Genomic DNA, 22876 nt, shown 5'->3' with positions numbered 1-22876 from the left:
GACAACCACACTGCAAGCTTAGCTATTTGCAGTCGGCAGTTTCAGAAAGCATCTATCGTTCCAAAGGATACAGTGTTGGCGGCAAGTGGTCGGCATGTCACACTATGTGAGTTGTGCTTGACCACCTAGAGCAACAATTCTGTGGGTGGTCGACAATGATTTCAGTTTGTCGTAAATGTGAGTTACTACTATTAAGAGCAAATGCTAAGTAACTTTCAGAGCTGGACTATGAACTCATTTCACTGGCATTATCACCTTCATTTCATTCAGATTATAGATAACCGTAACAGTTGATAAAGTCGTAAAATAAACCAATAAAAAAGTGGATCTAATACACGAGTCAATGTAGTATGGTTTTGTTATACAGGGTTATTCAAAATTAAGTTACATTTTAAAATAGATATAACATTTTTAAAAGTTAATGTATACACAAAATGGTAACATTTGTATGTATCAAACAATGGGATATGTTCATTTTTCACACTCATTTGTTTTGGTTAACATGGTACCAGGTCTTGTTTATAATGTGTCAAAAGTAAATTTACTTTTTCTTGACTTTTTAAATCACTATCATTGACTGTGTTTTAAAATGGTTTTGACTTTACCTCCCCATATTTATACACCAGTTAAGCGACTGTTATGCAACACGTTTGGTGATTGCATTATAAGCAGATGTTTTCCTAACACCTGGCCAGCGCGTTTCCCTGATATCAATCCAGCAGATTTTTGGCTGTGGAGTTATTTAAAATACTGAGTTTTTTAACTAATCCTACGACTACCGATAAACTAAAATATGCAATTTCGAAATAAATTGAAGATATTCCACCAGATCTATTAGTAAATGCTGTTCACAACATAGAAGAAAGACTGTTGCTTGTTGAGGAACAAATTGGCAGACATATTCAACATTTAAACTGAATCCAATAAACCCCGTATCTTTACGAGTTGAGTGTGTTCTTGTTTTGTGTATATCTTAATTCTTGAAAAGGTATATGGCGATGTCAAAATGTAACTTACTTTTGAATAACCTCGTACTACAGTTATCAACTACTTACTACAAATATATATGCTATAAATCTGGTAAAACTACCCAAAGAACTAGGACTAATGAAGACCAGTACTTAGAATCATGCATGCGCTACTGAATACACTATGCTTACATTTTAGGAAATAATTCCTGTAAAATTAATTTTGTAAACAAAGGGATATACAGAGTGTAACGATAATAGTGGACAAAACTTCAGATGTGGATTCCTCATATGTAGAGAAGAAAAAAGGTTGTATGAACTTAGGTCCAGAAATGCCTGGTTGCAGCGTTATAGGGATCACAAGGAGGATCATTGTGCACTACAGAAGTTAGGTATTAAATGATTAATGTTTCAGTCTGTATACATTTATTTACAGGAACTGTTCAAAATGTCCACCTTCTGCCTAAATACAGGCCACAGTTCATTGTCGCACTGACATCTGGACCTGCTCCCAAATCCCTGGCGTAGCATGTATTGACTGATAAGTGTTGCTCAATTCGCACACATTTCAGTCTGGATATACGTAGACATCTTAATGCAACATTCCCTGGCCGATGGATAGGGCAAGTTAGAACAACTACTTGGCCTCCACGCTCACCAGACCTCAACCCACTTCTACTTGTGGGGGCACTTGAAATCGTTTGTGTATTCGACTCCTGTGAACGATATGGGAACTCTCCATCTGTGAATTGAGCAACACTGTCGGACAATACCTGCTATATCAGGAATTTGGGATCAGGTCCGGACGTCAGTGCAATGACGAACTGCGGCCTGTATTCATGCAGGAGGTGGATATTTTGAACAGTTCCTGTAAACGAATGTACACAGACTGAAACATTAATCAACTAATACCCAAGTTTTGTAGTGCACAATGATCCTCCTTGTAACCCCTATAGCGCAGCAACCAGAAATTTCTGGACCACTATTTTTGTTACATCCTGTATATTAAGCCTACTTAACCATAATGGCACACTATGAATTCTACAGTAGGACTTAAATTTCAATGAGCTTACTTCCACTATATAAACTACTATAAAAAAACGTAACAGTAACAATGTCTTTTGTTCAATTAAGGTGAAACACGTCTACTTACTTTTAACCTCTTGGAAAGTGGCCACTAGAACGAACGAGGAAGAGATAGGAAGAACAAATTAAAACAGGCTTTAACATGGCCAGCTGCAAAATGTGGATTAGCGTGACCTGCTCAGGACAGTGTGTCAAGGGAGGATTCAATATCTGCAGTATTGAAACATTAACAGCAATGTTATTAAATTAATTTTCCTTACTTGCTAATGTATTGATGTTATCTGCACTTCCGAATTTGTTTTTAATAAGATGAGCGAATTCCCTTGGTTTTGACATGACAGTCCTGAAAAAAAAAAAAAATACAGATTTTTAAACATGTTATGCAATTTATATTTTTATAAAAAATAATTCACTGCAATTTTAAGTAGGAACACATACCCTGACAATCCTGTGATGCCATCCCTGATGTTGCCACCAACATTTCTGCAAATACAACACAATAAGCACTTCCACCACCAACACAAAGGCCTTTCACCACACAGCTGATAAGCACACATGAGAACAACATTAACAAGTAGAATATTAATAAAGAACTTTCATTACCAACATAAAGTTTCTGGTCTAAGTACTTCAAACTCATAATTAGCTGATATTCTTTAAATTTACACAAGGTGAATAACATTGCTTACAGCTTTCCTATTTTTAATTTTATGAAGAAACTTTACATACAAAAGTTAACAGAGGTGAAAAAAGAAAATATTTTACAATGTGTTTTAAAAAACTATGCAATCTATGTTATTCAAATATAAAGAGTGTGTCAAGGAGTCTGTTTATTTTTTTAATGATATCTGTACCTACTTTTCTATTTTTGAATTCTTCAGGTCTCAAAACGTACAAAATCATATTTTCTTTTTACAATATTTATAATCTATAACTTTGCAATAATTGCCTCAAATTTATGATCCCAATGTATGTATATATTTCAGAGTAATGTGAAAGCAGTTCTTCTATATGGCTGTGAAACATGGAAGGTAACTGTAAAGATCTCTAGAAGTCTCCAAGTTTTTATAAATCGCTGCCTTAGAAGGATCCTAAATATTTGGTGGCCAAACACAATTTGAAACAAAGAGTTACGGGAAAGAACACAAGAAGAGCAAATCAATATACAGATAAAACGAAGGAAATGGAAATGGATTGGCCATATTCTTCAAAAAGAAAATTCCATTGAAAAAGAAGCTTTAAGATGGAACCCTCAAGGCTGTAGAAAGAGACGAAGACCGCATTGGTCCCTATCCTGTGCAAGATTAATCCAGTCTCTATCATCATATCCCACCTCCCTCAAATCCATTTTAATATTATCCTCCCATCTACGACTCGGCCTCCTCAAAGGTCTTTTTCCCTCCGGTCTCCCAGCTAACACTCTATATGCATTTCTGGATTCTCCCATACATGCTACATGCTCTGCCCATCTCAAACATCTGGATTCTTTTAATTCTATGCCTTGTCTTAATATAGAAGTTAAATTTTAATGGATCATATCTATTTTCTAAATAGTCACTGTGTTTTTTTTTTATTTACATAAAAAAATGTTTTGTATTTTGTACGTTTTGAGATCTAAAGAATAAAAAAATTGAAAAATAAGTGCATGGCAACTATTCACTCTGGAAATCTGCAAGCTATTTCACTCCCACCCTATATATTACTAAGGTTTCATCATTGCATGGTTTTATGAACATATATTTCATTACCCAGTTGTTGGAGCTGTAAGTTCCTTGGTTCAATATTTTCAGAGATATTTATACCTAATTTACCTACATATCTCATACATTTAAATTTTTAATTTACTAATTTTGTCATATTTAGAATCTAAAACAATACAAATATCTCAATATAAATTTGTTTAGTCAACTTTCCGAAGACTGGTCTGAACCTCACAAGTGATACCAATAAGGCATCACTTATGAGGCAACTAAGCCAGGAGATAATGGGATAGGGTGGCTAATTCTTTTCCTTCTCCATTGCATACATCGCTGACTAGCTACATATTACACTAATCAGACTTCAGATATATACAAACAATTAATTATATATATTTTTTTCGTTCTTTGTAAAATGTATCAAGTTTGATTAACAGTATTTAGTATTTGACTTAAATACAACATATTTATAAAAGAGGCAGTTCTCCTTAATGATAATTATACTGATCAACACACTGTAGGTACATATAAAATGTGATTGTTTCAATTTACTTACTTAAGTCCCTGTCCCATGTCCCGCAGCATTTCTCGAGGCTGACGATGGCTACTGGGCAATCCATATGTTTCTATTTCTCTCAATTTCTTATTATAACTTTCTAATTTCTTTTGTAATTGAGAGATGGACTGCGCTGACTTTTGATTTTTCTTTTCGAACACTGCTTTGATCCTCTGTAACTGCTGCTTATCAGCATTTGCTGCCAACTTTAAATATTCGTTTACATTATCTACAAAAGATACCAGTAATGTGTGTAAATTAAACAGAAGTATGACAAATGATAATATTAAACATGAAATTTTCTGTACAGACTTTGCTATCTACATTAATAGTGGAGTTTGTCTATGTCGCTGGACATTTGAATCACCCTGTATTATAATAATAATAATAATAATAATAATAATAATAATAATAATAATAATAATCCGTGGCATTCAGTCCTTTAAGGGATCAGATCAACCAGCCGACTGTTGACCTCAAATCCACATGCCAAAGCAAAGATGGATGATCATCCAACCAGAATGGAGATGATATATGGTTAGCACAATGATCCCCCGCCATTATAGCTGGCTTTCATAACCGGATTTTGCTACCTATTGTAGCTCCCCAAGTAATGCAAGTTCCATAATACAAGTCCTAGGCAGGATGCTTTAGATGACGATGCCACGGCATCAAATACTATAATGGAAGAATCAAATGTAAAACCATCCCTATGTAACAACATTCAAGTGAAAACAAAAAATACTGAAACATACCATCTCTTGTGGTCTGTTCCCCTCGAATAAGATCTCTTGTGCGTCCAATTTTGGACTGCATGTGTTCAATGGCAGCCCGAGTTCTTAAAATATCTGTAGAACCAGTTAGATGCCCATCAACTTCATCAACTGAGAGATTGCCTGTAACGTGCTCGGACGAACCATTGGACAAGTATGATGACGACGGTAAGAAGATATCCTTAAAAAAAGAAACAGCATTCGAATTTGAAAGTGTATATAAATTTTTGCGTAAGCTATTTTGTTACCAACAATTTCATCAGAAAATGTAGTGACTGAAATTTCAATCCAATGCATTGCAGTGCATGGTTTTAGACCAACAGAAGTGCTTAAAACAGCTAGTAGTTTCTTACAAACAATTTTTTTACACTCACTGAATAAAGTTTAGTCTCTTTCATGACAGAAATTTGTAAATTACCACTTACATACAATTTTTTTTAGAATGCATATATTTAAATGAGATGGACTCTGTGCCTATTAACATAACTGGCACGTATTCAAATTTCAATACAATTTTTTTTCTATCTTTACTATTGTTTTAGATATGGCACTATTTTATTTCCCAAATGTGACAAGTATGTTAACGAAAAATCTCGCGATATTGTTAGTTTATTACGAAGTTTTGGATATGATCCGTCATTTACAAGAATTTAGGTCCATCTATTGGGTCACAAAGATTTTATCTGGACATAACTTAAAAATCAAACTTTTGGCAAGAAAAGAAAAAAAGCTGTTCATCACAGAGAGTTAAGATGTTTTCTGTGTAACTATACAGTGCCTTCAGAAGCTGGCATAATATTAATTAAAACTTTAAATTGTTAACGAAAAATGCATTGCTCGATAGAATTAGAAATAATTTTGGTCCCTAACTGCATGAAGTACTCCATATATTAAAACGTCTTAATTAAAAATTAACTTTAAGGTTTATTTAACACTGTTTTTACACATTACAAATATAATTGTTTCAAAGTCCTAAACTATATTAGTCACTAAACCAAGAAATGGATTCGGAACACCTCAAAATCTGTGCTTCAGTGGCTGGCCATGATAATATCTTTGAAAAATATTGGAGTGCAAGAGGTCAAACGACTTTATTGGCAAACGCCTGGCATTAGAAAACAACAACAGCAACAACATTAGTCACTAAATTTCCTGTACAGTCTCTTGGCACTCTCTTGTTTTACTGTTGATCTTACAGAGAAAAGCATAGAATTTCATGTGGCGTATGGAAGAGGACTGAAGATAGTCCTTTTCTGTCCGTGTTCATTCTTTTTCTTATTTTTTTTTTTTTCCAATGTTCATTGCTGGGATCACCAGAGGGAATTGGTGGCCAGCATTTTCATAATAAATAACACATTCAAATCTCCTACTTGCCAATGGAAGATTGACAATTGACAAGGACAATGTAACAAAAGGCCAGTTAAACTGGTTGATATCTTCTTCTTTTAGTTTTAACTTATATTGTCAACAAGATGTTGTAGAACATTTTTTTTCTTACTATACGAACTGAAAAGAAAAAATCTTTACAATCTTATTTGCATAAAGTTACACCAAAGATTACAGGATCACGGAAAAGAATTGTATTGAGTGGTGCCTACTGAAATATCGATATTAATGCCAGTTTATATCTAGGTCTAAATATATTTGGTGGGTATTATGGTACATTTATAATATAAAAAATTCACTTCTGTTCCCCTAATATGATATACCTCTTCTTCTGTGCCACCACTCTGAGTTGTTGCGTCTTCTTGTGAGCCCTGATTAGATACTGGGTCTGGACGGGGAAGATGTGGAGTCCCACCATCAGAGGAACCTTTCTCCTTTTCTCCCCTCTCCCTGCGTGCAGGGATTGGGGATTTGCGGCGATTTTTTACTGAGCCACTCATTGTGCTGCTACTGCCACTGCCGGTGCTGCCATCTCCAGAACGTCGCCTATTAAAAATTGTCACGTCATTCCAGTAACTATATTGTTAATAAGCAGCGTTATCAATTTCATTACAAAAATATATCCCCATTTCTTCATCAGAAAATATTTATAAATATGAAGGAATTCCTTTCTGAAGTAGGAACTCCATTTATAACTCTGAAACAAGGATAAATATCCATTTAATGATTTTTCCAAGTGTTTCTGATTATACTGGGTGAACAAAGCTTCGCTATACCACCACTCAGCATCGTTGCTGTCAGTCACTGTGCCCATAAAGGCAGGCAATGTTACAACCAAGAATGCGACAGTGTGCACAAAGAATATGTGCTGTTGTGTGTTTGTATCTTATCACTAGCATAGAATAAATAATAATCCGTGGCGCTACAGCCCATGAAGGGCCTAGACTGACCAGCCGGCTGCTGGCCTCACGCCCACATGCCGAAGCAGAGGTAGACGATCATCCAACCAGAATGGAGATATCGTGTGGTTAGCACGATGATCCCGCCAACCATTATAGCTGGTATTCGCAACCGGATTTTGCTACCTGTCGTAGCTCCCCAAGTGCATCATGATGCTGGGTGGACACCGGTCCCATACACTGGCCGAAATTTCATGAGAAAATTTCTTCCCCCATGAAAACTCGAACCAGTGCGCAGTCTGTAACGCGAGTCCCAGGCAGGATGCCTTAGACCACGATGCCATGGCGCGGGACTTATCACTAGCATAGTAGGATCAAATTCAACTATTTTAGTGCACAGAAAAGTGTTCATGTACGATTCATGTGTGTTCACAGAATTGGTCTGACAAGTTCAAAGATTATTTCAGGAAAGATTCCTGATACTGTATTAATATGCAAAGAGGAAGGATTTGTGACCTGATGAATAACTTTTGGAAGACAGATATTGCTAAAAACAAGAAGTGCAGACAACAGTGTATAGTATCTAGTGAAGAAAATTTGGATGGCAATGTGTACTGCCCAGATAATTCCTCCAAATTTGCGTCATTTTTGGCAGAATATGCCTTCAGTTTTATGTGAAATACAACAAAGTTAAATACATAAAACATTACTGTAAGAGATATACTTAGTATAATAAAAATTCACATACTTCAGGAAAACTGAAAAATGACATCTATGGAAATATCACCTCCTTATAAGAAATGAAGCTGTGTCGGAAAGAGTGGGTGAACAAACAAAGAATGATGCTGAAACTGATCAGGAAGAGACTGACTGAGAAGAAACTGCCTACTGAAGGATGCACTAGAAGGAATGGTGAACAGGAGAAGAGTTAGGGGCAGAAGAAGATATTAGATGAAGACGACATTAAGATTTATGGATCATAAGCAGAGACTAAAAGGAAGATAGAAAATATAAAAGATTGCAGAATGCTGGGTTTGCAGTAAAAGACCTGCCACTTAGCAGAACACTATGTATATATGTATATCTCACATAAAACTGCAGTGACTGAGTGAGTAGTGATGAGTTAGGGTTAGTGATTTTTACAAGAGCAATAAAATGCAAAAGACTATAAAGGCTTGTGCTTTTGTATTTGTATTTCCATTTTTCATCACCTGTATATCCCTTTTTAATGAATTTTGAATATGCGGTAAAATGCGAAATGTATTCAAAATGTGAAATTTGTAATAAAATGTGATATAAATATGAAACTGACAATTTTTCAAATAAAATTTATCTTATATGAAGTTAAATTTGTATTTATATAATATGTATTATATAACTTCTATATATTCCTTTCTTTCTTCTGAAAAATCTATACCAGGGAGGTTGTGTAACCTTGCAGGGTGTGGGTGGTAGGAAATGCACAAATATGTTTTTTCCAAGAGGTTGGTAAACATTTTTAACCTTACCACTGCTGGTCAGGTACTATCAGTTGATTTTAAAGATTTATGTGAGAGCATAAAAAGAAGAAAAAATGATACCATTTTCCTGGGACTTTAACAAGAATAGCTTTGTTGAGAGATGTGAATATTTTCATATCAAAATTGTTCAAAATATTCAGAACAATGAAGATGTGGCCTGCATGCAAATGTTTTTGGCTTTAAAACTTAAATACTCAGAGCTCGTCCAAGCGGCTCTGCAATGTATTTGGGATCCTACTAATAGCAAACATGCTGAGAGATGTCTCAGTAGATACAATTTAATTGTAAGTGATAGGAGAACATGCAAAAGATGTGATCTATCTTCCTATATTAGCCTAGAATCCATGTTTTCCTTCAAAACACCACAAAACGCTAAAATGCTAAATGTTTAATTTCAAATTGCTAAAAATCACTACCCCTAGTGATGGGTAATTTCATAAATAGGTACCAAAATATGTTTGGGAAACGAAGCAGACAGTTTCATCATGTCTTTTGCTTAATTTGGGCGAGTAAATTAAGTTCTAACTGCTTACAAATTTTTTTTTTTTCCTTTCACATTAACAGTTCGTGTTTATTGAACTGACGATGTTGAGGTGCCCTCATAACACCTGCAGTAGGATTGTATATGGAGCTGGTTTTAGAGATCACTGTCGACCGCTCTTTGCTGATAAAGGTATTCTTAATGTACTGTCTATGTTTGTCTTGGCATGTCTCCTAAATGTTAGGGAAAATAATGAAACTTACAAATCATGTTCCGATATTCATAATTACTATACTCGTAATAATAATAATAATAACTTATATAAGAAGAAATATAAATATTGTGCTATTCAGAACAACTATGAAAATGTTTCACTAATTTATATAACCGACTCTCTCATAATAATGAGAACTGTCAGGACGAAATTGATAATGAACCTATTGTACAGTGTTGATGAATTTTATAGTATTAATTTTTAATATTATTTGACGACGATGCTATACATTCACAAGTCTTTAGCTTGATTAAATAAAATATATAAAAAATATATATAAAATACTATTGTAATATTTGCCGCATAGCAGTATAGCGAAGTTTTGTTCATCTTATAGTACACATGTATGGATGCATAGCAGACACATCAGGGATATTTGTTATGTTTATACATTTTATCTATACAGCTATCTATCTCTACAGCTTTATATATATGAAAAATAAATTATTCATGTCGAGGATAGCTGCCCCCCAAAAATAAATTAAATTAAAATAAAATAAAAATAAAATTTAAATTTAAAATAGAATATTGTTGATCTACAATTAATTTAGGTGCTGTTACCGCTCGGTACCCCTTTTTCAAGGGCAGCTATCCTTTTTGGATTCTTCTCTCTAATTTTTATTCTCAAAGGAATAAGAAGAGGAAAGGAAAAAAGGATAAAAAAGGAAGGAAATGTATACGATAATGGTGGCAAAAAAATGAGGAAAACGGAAAAGTCCTATGACAGAAAATATGATGAAATATCCATAATACCATCTGAACTTACAGCAGTAGTACAATGCATTATGGGTCACTAACAGTATTAGTTACGAGTCTGCATAGCTCTATGGATTCCTCAGGTTGCAATAACCTATTTTCAGAGTTTTGTGAAAGTAAGAAAACAGCGCTTAGAATAGTAAGGTAAAGCTATTCTTCATATGAAAATATTAAGTTTTATTCTTGTGTTTTAAATTTCTCATTACATTCAGTGATAGTGAAGATTATGGCTAAGAAGTGTTGAAATTTTATGAAGTTTGTCAAGATGGCCAAGAAACAAATCCTGCCTGAACAGAAATAAAATCTTCAGTCAGTTTGATGAAGTATGTATGTGAAATGATATTCTACATGATAGAAATTTTCATTCACTGAAATTAAAACCACTCTTTAACAACAGCAACTAAGCAAAGAATGATTCTTTAAGTTTATAAATGAAGCACACAACATAAAATAAATATAAAGTTGCAGTATCATAGTACTGCAAGTTGAAAATCAATCGCCTTTGAAGCAAGTGCTTAATGACATTTTTAAAATGTTTATAGCATAAAATGTGTGCTCAGGAATGCTTCATGTATGTAAATTTAAACAGACTTAACATAATAAGCTCATGCAGCTGGTGAACGGTGACATAAAATGAAACCCGTATGCAACATAAAATGTGTGTGATACCAATATACATACGCTGAAGCATTCTGAGGACTGGAACTGCAAATAGGAGTGCAAGAGGCTGCAGTGCTGCTCTGCGCTAAAATGTGACTGCTAGCTGAACTAGGTAGTGGACGACAAGGGGAAGTGCTACGACTGGATGATTTGCTACTTCCTGACGGAACCACATGCAAACTATCCATCCTTTGGATGCTGCCAAGTTGTCTCCATATCAGCTTCTATGCGGATACCTGTTACAACAGGAAACAGCTTGTAGATATATTCATGGATGTTACGCATTTCACCAAGAAATCGTACTGATAAATCATCACTTATTTCCTCACATTTCTAAGTAATACAGTAAGGATAAGTAAGTGCTTTATGGAAACATTGCATGGTTACACGTTATTCTATTAATTAATGTTGCAACATTCCTGAGAATTATCTTAAATTAAGAATCTTTTCGTCTAGTCGGTGCTCTATGATTAGCCATAAATGAAGAAGACAGTGATTCATGAAAGATAACCTATCAGCAATCCATGGTACTTAATAAAGCTGATAAAGTATCAATTATTCTGTGAACTACACATCAACTTAAAAGTACACTCTTTAAGATTTTTCTCATATTTTTTCCTTATAATTAAAATTTTTTTAAACATTTGTGCCAATTATATTATGACTAGAGACTGGAAGTTTGGTAAAATATCTACTTTTTAGTGGTTGAGTGTTTTGATTCCTGCTAACAAATGCTGTCTACTATGACGAATATGTATCGAAACTGGTGAGAAGATAGCGTTTCCAACAAGAAAACACCAATGTTACAGGGTGTTCCTAACTAACATCATCATTGGAAATATGAAATCAATAAGCAGTGAAGCCTCAACATATCTTTATCACTGGTGCAATTTGCCACACGAACGCTGCTAGAGCATTCAAAATTCTCTTTTCAAATATGCTCTAACTTCCACGTCCAGTTTTCAGGATGTAAAGACAAGTTAATATCAAGAAGTGTTCGCGTAAACTTCCGCGGCTGGTGTACATGGTGTGTGGATAAGCTTCAGGGCTTCTACCGCGTTGTCTTGGTGTTATTGGCTGACGTTTCGACCGCTGTGTTGTAGCCATCTTCAGAGCAGTTGTTGGATAAGGAAATAGTCTGCCAGTACTTATATATATAGTAGTCTCGATGGGGGGGGGGGGGGGAGTACTTGCTGTGATAGGTCGTAGGTTCTCCTTCTGGCATCTGATTGGTCCTACGTGGTCCAATCCGGTTGAGGTCATATTAAATACTGGCCCTCATAAGGTCCGAAAGAGTATATAAATGGGCCATGGACCTGCACTCATATCCCCACGAATCTCCCTAATTACTCTAAATTAATTAATAATTACATCTCTCCCCTCTCTTCGTAATTGAGTCACCATAAAGCCAAATGGCTGGTCTCTAAATTGAGACGATTCAACAAGGCTCATGACAACAATCACCTCCTACATAATAGCCAAATTGGCTAGTCTCTTATATATGAGACAACTCATCCTGCCTAAGGTATTCCGTGGTTTTCCTAAGGCATAAGACAAATGTCGGGATGAGCCCTATAAGAAATGGGCCACGGACCTATATGCCTTTCCCCATATATATTCCCCTTTTCTTGTAAACGACGTATGCCCTAGTTCAGAACCTATAAATTGTCTATTAAATGTACGAGGTCACTCAATTAGTCGCAATTTGAAAGGACAGGGACCTATCAAATTGCAGATTTAGATTTCACGGCGCTTCTTCCGACGGCCTTCACATGCCTTGCCATCGAACAACAGATGACAGCATCTTGCCATCCTAACGGCAAACACTAGCCATCTCCTCCTCGCCCCATTCCGTGATCACTTGAGCAAATCTCCGTCCCCCCTCGCGTATGTGGTACCTAAGAGGTTACGTCCAATTTCGGCTTCCCCTTCAAAATTTTCTAGAGCTCCTTCAGTGGAGCAGCGTAACCCAGAGTGAGACTAGTGGCCAACAGGCTTGGGGTTACATATTTAGTTTTGTACAGCCCCCAACCCCTTGCAAGGACGCGTTTTGCGTACATTTTAAATTTGTCCTCTCAATTCTCTTTCGATTTTTTCGATATTTCCTTATCGAACAACTGCTAATATCAAGAAGATTTTCCTGAAGTCTCACTTTGAATCTGGATCTTTGTGTGGCCCTGAAGCTAGCTCTGTCTTGAACAAGTGGTGAACCTGGATATATGTTGACATGTATTATGCTAATAATTTGGAAAATATCTGTAAGATGATCAAAGTTTTACCAGCACATTATGAAGCTGGGGGCAAGGGGTGAAACCCTTTGTGCATCTATTAAATTCTTCAAAAACTAATCAGTGAATTAGCTATTAGAAGAGCCCAGAGGAAAACAGTCAACTGTTAGTGACATGTGCAAATCAGTGATGTGAATGTAATGAAGACTTTAAACTTCCAGGCTCTAATTATGATTTCCAGACTAAGTATGACAATCACTTTGCGAATCCAAATAAATGTCTTATATTTTCTAAATATCTAGGGGCATGAAACTAGGCCTACATCACTCAAATACTGTTAAGTTATTACATAACTGAAAATACAAGAAGTGTGTCACAATGCAATGAACTCATATACGTAGGTACTCTATTAAGACCAACTTAAAAGAAATTTAATGCGGCAACATATATTTATTATTGTTCTCTTATACAAGCCATGCAATAGAATATTTTAGTAATAATTTTTCATAAAATAGTATTATGATTATAGTAACATTATACAAATTAAAGTAATAGGTAATCCTTCGATTATTGAAAATCATTTACAATTATAATCTATGTAACAAGCAACATTCAAATTTATTCATTGTATTTCTTATCATCATCATCATCATCATCATCATCATCATCATCATCATAATCAGTCATCATATCATCAGTGGCATAATCATCATTATTATTAGGGGACTTTGAATAGCTGTAACATAAGTAATAAAATACCCTTACATTTACGTAAAAATGCCCTAAAAATTAAAAAAAAAAAAAAAAAAAAAAAGCTTTAAAAATAAATTAAAGGTAGGGGACTGCATAGGGCAGATAATAAACACAAAAGAACAATTAGTTTTTAAAAAATCAGAATAATTTCCTTGTTTCTATTTTTCTTGCTTTAAAAAATTAATTCTCATTTAATACAAATTGACAAACGACATAATGAATAGGCCCCTAATTAAAAAAAGTTAATTTGTTAAATCCATTGAAAAATGACCCATCACAAAAATTTAAGTAATAGAAGCATTCATACATTATATATGCATTTATGCAATACAGTTCATATTAAAAAGGAAATAATTATTGAAACCTTCAGTGGAGTTTTTTATCTCACTGCAAACAGTGACATTCCACAGTTTAAGATCGTCCTAGAGCAGAATTTTCTTTTACATATCTGTACTGATCAGAAGTTAATATTTTTAGACCCTTGTCCTCTGTCCTCCCATTCCCACCCACCATGTTCCTCACCTTCGACATAAAAGAAAATTTTAGTGTCCACTACCGGGGTTTTAGGTGCTTGCAGACCGAGAAATGAACAATAGTGCAGTGAACGCTTCATTTCCAGATAAAATCAACCCTCGCCACGCCATCAGCTTTATCGGATTACTACAATCACCAACTAAGATTAATTTTCTTAGCAAAGAAAAATCTTAAGCAATGAAAAAGCAACAACTATGATTTGTATGTAGGCTATTTAAAATTGCTGAAAAATAAAACAAAAATTAAAAAAAATAATGCTATAAAAATTAATAATAATTGGAGAAAATAACCTTTAATGACCTCCCCCCCTCCAAAAAAAAAAAAACAAAAGAAAAGAAAAATGACCTATCGGACAAAAATGGCAAAAATGTTAAAAACATGCAAAATTGCATATTTTGTTTAGTTATAACATAAAATGAATTACTGTATTGAAGGGTATCTTCTAGAGTTAAAATAAAAATAATGACATTTCATCAACATCCGCCTCCTAATCATCATCATCATCATCATCATCATCATCATAGTCATCATCATACTCGACTGATATTAAATACTCATCACTTTGAAAGCATTATTGTTATCTGTAGTCTGCACTGGCGCATGTTTTCAATATACTAATTATCTTGTTATTGTGTATGTACTGGTCATTTTTAACCGCAGGTATATGAGAAGTGTGTAAACATGCTTACAATATTTATTTACAAAGTCATCCAAAGTTTTCCGTTAGGGCTCAGCATATAGTTAGCACACACTTGTTAAATAGCAGAACACATTCACTGCTGACATTTATCTGGTTTCATTGAACTGTACACGAAAGTGAAATCATTCTCGGCATTGTAGAAAATAGAGGAACAAGAACATTAGAATGAGCTATTACTAAACACTCAAGAAAATTATATTTATCCCATTCTTCCTAGATAATATAATTAGTAAGTCAATAAACCATTTTACTCTGTGATGATTACGAAAACCAATGTTTATTTATCTGAAGATCTGAAGTGTATGCATACATGCAGTGAATCATTAAACAAAATTATCTACATTACGCCATTTAAGAAGTGAAATATAAAGCGATATTCATTTTAATTTGCAATGTTCTAAAAAAGCATTACAGTGTATACAGAATGAGCCGGAAATAATGTCATTAATTTTGAGATATTTCGAACAAAAACATTTTATGTAATTTTGCTCGTTTTTGCTTAATTCCCGAGATAAAATACCCCGGCCAATAAGTGGATCCGGAATCACAAGGGTCTTTCCTGGAGTGAGTGGAGGGAAGCAATCAAGATGAATGCGAATGTGTCAGCTGTGCGTAGTGTACCTGGCAGGTCTTCGGGCAGTAACCTCTGTCGACGTTGCAACAGGGAGGTTGAAACCTTGCCCATGTCCTGAGGGCCTGTCCACACGGTGAACTTCTATGAAATTTGCGGCATCATACAGTAAGATCTATAATAGCAACTGCCTTAAGGAACAAAGGTTATTCAGTATATGAAGAAGTACACGGCATATCCAGTGAGGGCAGTAATCGAAGAATTGACATAATTGCATTTAAACCTCCCTCTCTTGAAGGTTACATCATAGACCCTACTGTGAGATTCGAATCGCACGAACACCAGCCAGAAGAAGTACATGAGGAAAAAAGGAATATATATGAACCTTCCATCAGTTTTTATAAGGACAAATACCAACTGGAATCCATCATCATTACGGGACTAATGATAGGAGCCCGTGGGATCATACCCCGGTTCCTAGTCGACTTCTGTAAATCTTTTGGCCTGCATAAAAGTATTTTAAGAGATCTAACAATTGCAGCACTCAAAGGCTCAATAGCTATTTTCATGCATCATACATATGCACCACGACTAATTCACATCTCCTTGACGTTACTTCGTTTAATATCATGTGTTTCAATATAATTTAAATTGTTTATTTTTCACTCTAACAACAATTTATCACTAAGCCTCAAGGCATTTGTATCATGGTACTCTTTGTCAATGGCAACCTGTAGTTACAGGAAGAAATTAAATCAATCAATGAAACATTTCATAGCATATTTTGGGAAAGTCATTGATTTAATTCCCAATATGCTCAGTCAATTTAAGAGAGCAGTGTATTATGATAATATATGATTGAAATAATTTTAGTTTTATCCTTTAACTGTGCAGAAATTTGATCCTAACCAATGTAACTTTTCGTTCTGAAAAATAACTTTAAAATGTTACATTTGTTCGGATCAAATTTCTGCACAGTTAAAGGACAAAATTAAAATTATTTTAATCATTTATTATCATAATACACTGCTCTCTTAAATTGAGAGAGCATATTGGGAATTGAATCAATGACTTTCCCAAAATATGCTATGAAATGTTTCATATAAAACAATTTTTATCTCGAAAAGGAAGGAAAAACGAGCAAATTTTGTTTGAAATACCTCACAGAATAACTCCCTGAAATTAATTACATTGCTTACGGTTCAACCTATATTTCAAAATACAAATAAAAAAAGAACTCCATACTTATGCAAAATGTATGCGAAAGGAATATTTTAGATGTTATATCAGTGTTGAAACATGCAGAATTTAAATAACAATCACTTTTGGTGAATTTAAGCAGTAATTTAACCACATATCTTTTCAGACTATTTTCCCTTAGGGTGGGGGGGAGATGAAACAACAGGGAGAATAAAACAAAATTATTAGTACAGTTTATAAAATATAAATACAAATACTGTACCGGTACTTAATTTCTCATTATTATAATTATACAATGTATTATATTGGCAGGAAGGAAGCTGATTACAAGACTTGAAAAAAATTGTGTTTTCATTATCTCTCATTTCCTGTTGGTTCTGAACTTGTATTTTAAACAATGCATATCATAAATACAGTTTACTCAGTATATTTCAATGTTCTATGCTACATTTATTTATAAATTTTCGTAAATGTCCTCTGTTAAAACAATAGGAAGTGATGAAGTCTACTGATATTTCACACTGCTGAAGTTAAATTCTATTAAACTTAGTACCTTCTTTTTTTGTTTATTTAACACTTTATCAACTGCTGTGAATACAAGCATTGAATAAAGTGCTGAGTGATGAAGAGGAAAAGAAAAGTTGGCAGAAGAGATATTTGAAGCTAATCCCAGGCCTTGCCTGTAAAAGATGAAGAAAAGAATCAGTTGTAACAGTTAAATTGAGTATTAAACAATGCAACACAAAAAATATATTACATGCAATGCAGTTATTATTCTACTTCTACAATGCAGAAACAGTTTACATGCAAGCGACTTGTTTAAGAAAAAGCACCAAGCTTTCTGAAAATTCACAAATTATCTGCTCTACATAAACCACAGAACTGATCATACAATACAGCTATACAGAGTGTTAAAAGGTTCCTAAAATTAATATCTTTTGAGATATGAGTATTTGTTCATCAACATTATAGGATATGCTCATACAATACAGCTATACAGAGTGTTAAAAGGTTCCTAAAATTAATATCTTCTGAGATATGAGTATTTGTTCAGCAACATTATAGGTTAGGCTCAATGTGATTTCCAATCATTGTAATGCATTCTTCTCCCCTACTGCTTACAGACTCACCCCTTGCTACTCTTTTGTTTACTGCATTTCCGATATGCTACTGTATTCTCAGTAAGAAACAAGCAAAGAGCTTATATTATAAGATATATTACAGCAAAGATAGTCTTTTTCCGATCCGTGCGATTCGTCCGATGCGTGTGATATGATGTAGTGAACGCTTACCTTAATAGGAAGTTAAGTATAACGAGAGAGATAATTGAAAATAGGTGAGGAGTCTGGCAGAGGAGGCTAGCTAGGATAGCAAGTATAATATGTAGAAAATTAGTGAGATCTGAAAAAGGAATTGCATACAACAAACAGACATAATAATGAACTTATTGGACAATGGAGTAGTATGTTTTAGTAACAAGTATTATCAGAAACAGTATGTGTTCGATATAAGTGTACTGAAAATCAAGAAGAGTCGTAAAACTGGCAATTTAGGATGATCTAAATCAAGTTGTTAAGCTTTTAAAGGTGAGAATTATCGAATGATCTAAATCAAGTTGTTAGGTTTTTTAAAGATGGAAATAATTGATCAATTTAAAGAGCGTCTATATAAGGTATATCTGTAATGAACGTAATTGTGGCACCGGATACAAAAATTGTGAGGTCCACATTACATGGAGGTAAATGTTGGCAAACAAATACAATACAATACAATATTATAAGATATGCTCTTCTTACAATACCAATTTTAAAGCCCTTGTTTCGTATAAAATTTAATCTTAGGACTCATGTTTATAAGACTTTGTCCTGTTTTGATGAATACTACACCTTTCCGAATATTGATTTTTTTTTTAAGGAAATCACATTGAGCATGTATTACTATGATGTTGATGAACAAGTATTCATATCTTGGAAGGATATTCAGTGTAGAACCCAGGTTTATTACACTTTGTTTTCTTATTTTTATGAATACTACCACTTCTCAAAATATTAAATTTTTTAACACCCTGTATAATGAACGAACAAGTAAATGAATACAAGAATAAATGGAAAAAATGCAGATCGTAAATGTTGACATCACTTGCATCACAATAAATAAATAAGAGCTTTAACTGATGCGATGGTTTCGATGAAAAAAACAAGTACCTATTCTAGGTAGCCTACTTTCATTCTTTGCCTCAACCTTGTTACAAACATGAAGTACAATTCAGGACTTTGAAAACAAAGAAATATAAACAAATCTCTTGAATTCTTTATCAGAGACAGTCCAGGAGAGCAATTTCTTGTAACAAATCTGACAAATAGGCTTGCTTCCCTTTCCCTGCTTTTCCTAATAAAGTTCATACACAGATACGGTAGGTGCTAAACTTTGAACATTTCTGCATCTATGACACTATGTGTAAACCAAAAAATTAGCACCGTGTTGGAAAACTGTGAAAGTTTTACGTCATACACATGTTTATAGTGTCTGAGACAAACACTGAATAATCTGTTACAAATAAATTTGTCACAATTTGAATCTGGTACTGTAAACAAAAATTTACTGAACAAATTACTTGCAAAGTGCCTTGATTGAGGCTTCTAACTTCAAGTCTTTGTTATCACACTTAAGGCCAACACTCATTGTAATTCGACATGGATATGTCCAAGACAAACATACCTTCTTTATCTTTATAATTGAAATGCATAAAGTACAAACATAAAAATGATTTGAATATCTCATCACAGCTTTTCACTCAGGTCAAATTTGTTGCTTTTTAATCTAATTCTAGACAGGCACATGGTGGGATTCAGTATTGGGCAATTCTAGGTATCTATTAAGGACAACATGGTACATACTAACAACTGACGAACATTTATGCCATTAAAGGACATGAAAACTACTCCTTGGCTTCCATTTCATCTGCACTATAGATGCTGCATATGCCACAGATTACTAGTACATATTATCTACTTACAACATATAGCCTATAGCACCTATTTCTCTCACCCAACGTCTTTCCTGTAAATGTTTTACATTAAATCTGATACAGACACAAGATAGGTGCATGAGCTAGGCACAACACTAAGAGATCAACTGACAAAGAGAACATACATTTCCTAGGAGAGATTCGAATCCACAATGTCAGGTCTACACAGCATCAAAGCTGCATTTTAACCAATGTAGGCCTACACACTTTGGCCATTATCCTATGTTTGTGGGCACATCTGAAAATACGCTCTCAATACTCAAATGCATTGGAACATTACACATACAGTATACATTTCTACTCATATACATTCACATAATATTTTATTACGCATTTTTACTTAAAAACATATAAATGAAATAAAAAAAGTGATAGGGGATGTACGAAACGTCTTTATATTATTTTTAGGTTAGGTAAGAATGAATTTAAGGATTAAAAAAATAACACCATAGGCAGGATGAGTACACCCTATCCAATAATTAGAATTTAGATAATGAAGCAAGATGGACTATGTGAATTAATGAAAGAAAGAGGAAATGGTAGGAGAAACATTTAAACGGTGCGCGAAAACATAACCTTGCAAAGGAAACTGGGACTCAGAGGAAGTATCTATGTGAGCTCCAAGCCTGTTGGCCACTTGTCTCACTCCGATTTCCGCCATTCCAATTGAAGGACCATGAAAGAATTCTGAAGGGAAAAAGCCGAAAATGAACGTAACCTACTACATGAGGGGGGGAGATATCAAAAGCACGACAGAACAATAGCAGAGCAAAATCACCGAAGATGTTAAAAACCTGGTTAGAGTGAGTGGAGAGCACTGCAGTCCTCACAACAGAAGGGATCCTAGCCTTTGTGCTGTACTGTGATACTCATGTAAGCACATTCTGAAATACCCAAGGTGACACACAAAAATCAAGGCTCCGATTATACAAAGTATTTAATGTGAAAAATTCCGAAATTTACGTAGGTTGGGGACATATAATAATAATAATAATAATAATAATAATAATAATAATAATAATAATAATACGGTAATAATAATAATAATAATAATAATAATCATCATCATCATCTTCCTAACAAGTATTAGGGCAAGTGGCCTGTTACCGAGTTTCAGCGGAGTAACTGAAATGTCATATGCAGAGGAAATGCTGTATAGGTGGGAACCCCACCAATTGCACCTCTTTGGGCTAGCAACCCATTGAGCGTCATTTTCACATTGCTTTCAAGTCTCAACAGAAGCCTCGAATAATAATAATAATAATAATAATAATAATAATAATAATAATAATAATAACAATAACAACAACAATAATAATAATAATAATAATAATAATAATAATAATAATAATAATAATAACTTTGTTCAACAATATAGACTTCAGTGGAAGAAACATGTCGAAAGGATAGATCTTAGTAAATAGCCTACAGCCCTAGACAAGTTCTTGTCTATGTACCAAGAGGAAGGATAAATTTGGAAAGACCACAAAAATGATGGCATGCAACTGTAACGAATCCACTAGGGTCTAAGACGTGAAGACATGATGATGATGATGATGATGATGATGATGATGATGATGATAATTTACTGCTAGAACAAAGATACACGTTGTTTTTATACATATAAAAATCGCTCTAGCACCCCCTAGAAAGAGTACATACTCATGCTCAGGTGGCCTCCACAAAATTTTAAGACAAGTATTTAGTTAATTAACAGAATAAAATGTAATTTAGCTGTTATTTTGTTATAGAGCCTTGAACCGAAGTTCCTACTGTGATTATAAGCTACAGTTGAGGTACATTTAGATTCTGACAAGCATATGTTGTCTGATCTTTTAGTTTTATATTTATGTGAATACAAATTAAATTTATTTCAGTTTTATGCACGAAATTAAATACGACGTTGTTATGGATTCGATGGATATCGAATACTTTACATTTAGAATACAACAGTTCTGAGGAATAATCAAGAGACTTATTAAGACATAATTTTAATATTCTTTTCTGTAGCAGTGTTATTGGCATAAGGGAGGTACTAAAAGCACAATCTCATCTTATAATACCATATTGTAATATACCGGTAGCTTATACTAATGCGAGGTAAATAGGATCAAGTAAATTTGTAGGATAATTTCGTATAGGTCTGTGGTCCATTTCTTTTACGGCTCATCCCTACATTTGTCTTAGAAGCTTAAGAAAACCATGGAAAACTACAGACAGGATGAGTTGTCTCAATTTAGGAGAAGATTCTAATAAAATATGGCCCAAATGAATATGAGCATATAATGTGGAGAAGGATGGATATTCTTAGCAAGGGGGAAAAGAAATTGTGTCCCCGGGTTAGAATCTGATTGAGGATGGGGCATATTTGCCATTCTCATTCTGAATATAAGTGATTCAGTTGCTGATGGCAATATCTCTAAGCTGGATGCTGGGTTGGCCAGAAACCTTGTCAAGCCCTGTCCTAGAATTTGGGGATGTGTAGGGATGAAAAAATAAGATCGAAAACCTCGAGGCACCTTAAATAGAGAATGGAGCGTGATGGATTGCGTAGAAAACCAAGAGGCACGAAGTTCATCTTACACCACTGTTTCCATTGTACCTTCAGTGACGTCAGAATTGACGAAAAACCTAGGCTGTCATGCCAAAACATTATAATTTTTCACTTCTTACGGATCAAAGGGTTCTGACATGAAGTATTGCATATTTTCTCTATTTCCTCAATTCCTTCTCCCAGAAGTTCGCATCTTGAAAGTGCGTTTCATTATTGTTCATTCTTTAATGTAAAACAATACTAGGCCTATAA

General features: G+C 34.3%; 2 protein-coding genes across 12 annotated transcripts in view; one reads left to right on the top strand and one right to left on the bottom strand.

Moving 5' to 3' along the window:
- Nucleotides 1-3177, top strand: part of P5cr-2 (Pyrroline-5-carboxylate reductase-like 2) — a 67153-nt gene extending 63976 nt beyond the window's left edge. Inside the window, exon 7 of the mRNA XM_069815307.1 lies at nt 3041-3177. The gene's annotated coding sequence lies outside the window, so the exon portion shown is untranslated. The remainder of the gene's footprint in view (nt 1-3040) is intronic.
- LOC138692206 (transmembrane and coiled-coil domains protein 2-like) overlaps nt 1-22876 on the bottom strand; it is a 47142-nt gene that overhangs the window by 18917 nt on the left and 5349 nt on the right. For 4 of the 11 annotated variants that reach the window (XR_011330028.1, XM_069815297.1, XM_069815296.1 and 1 more), the window contains exons 2-9: nt 17596-17722; nt 11078-11292; nt 6790-7012; nt 5063-5261; nt 4308-4536; nt 2493-2537; nt 2315-2397; nt 2122-2145 (exon numbers count right to left, since the gene is read on the bottom strand). Coding sequence is in view for 10 of the 11 variants with exons in the window: in XM_069815297.1 (XP_069671398.1) it covers nt 2122-2145; nt 2315-2397; nt 2493-2537; nt 4308-4536; nt 5063-5261; nt 6790-7012; nt 11078-11244 (970 nt within the window). In the remaining variant the exon portion in view is untranslated. Of the gene's footprint in view, nt 1-2121; nt 2146-2314; nt 2398-2492; nt 2538-4307; nt 4537-5062; nt 5262-6789; nt 7013-11077; nt 11293-17595; nt 17723-20864; nt 21055-22876 lie in introns of those variants that run through there. The other 7 variants (XM_069815300.1, XM_069815299.1, XM_069815298.1 and 4 more) reach the window with 6 other exon arrangements.

This window comes from Periplaneta americana, chromosome 16 (genome assembly GCF_040183065.1).
Source record: "Periplaneta americana isolate PAMFEO1 chromosome 16, P.americana_PAMFEO1_priV1, whole genome shotgun sequence".
Lineage (NCBI taxonomy): Eukaryota > Metazoa > Arthropoda > Insecta > Blattodea > Blattidae > Periplaneta > Periplaneta americana.
This window is presented reverse-complemented; position numbering and strand designations above follow the sequence as displayed.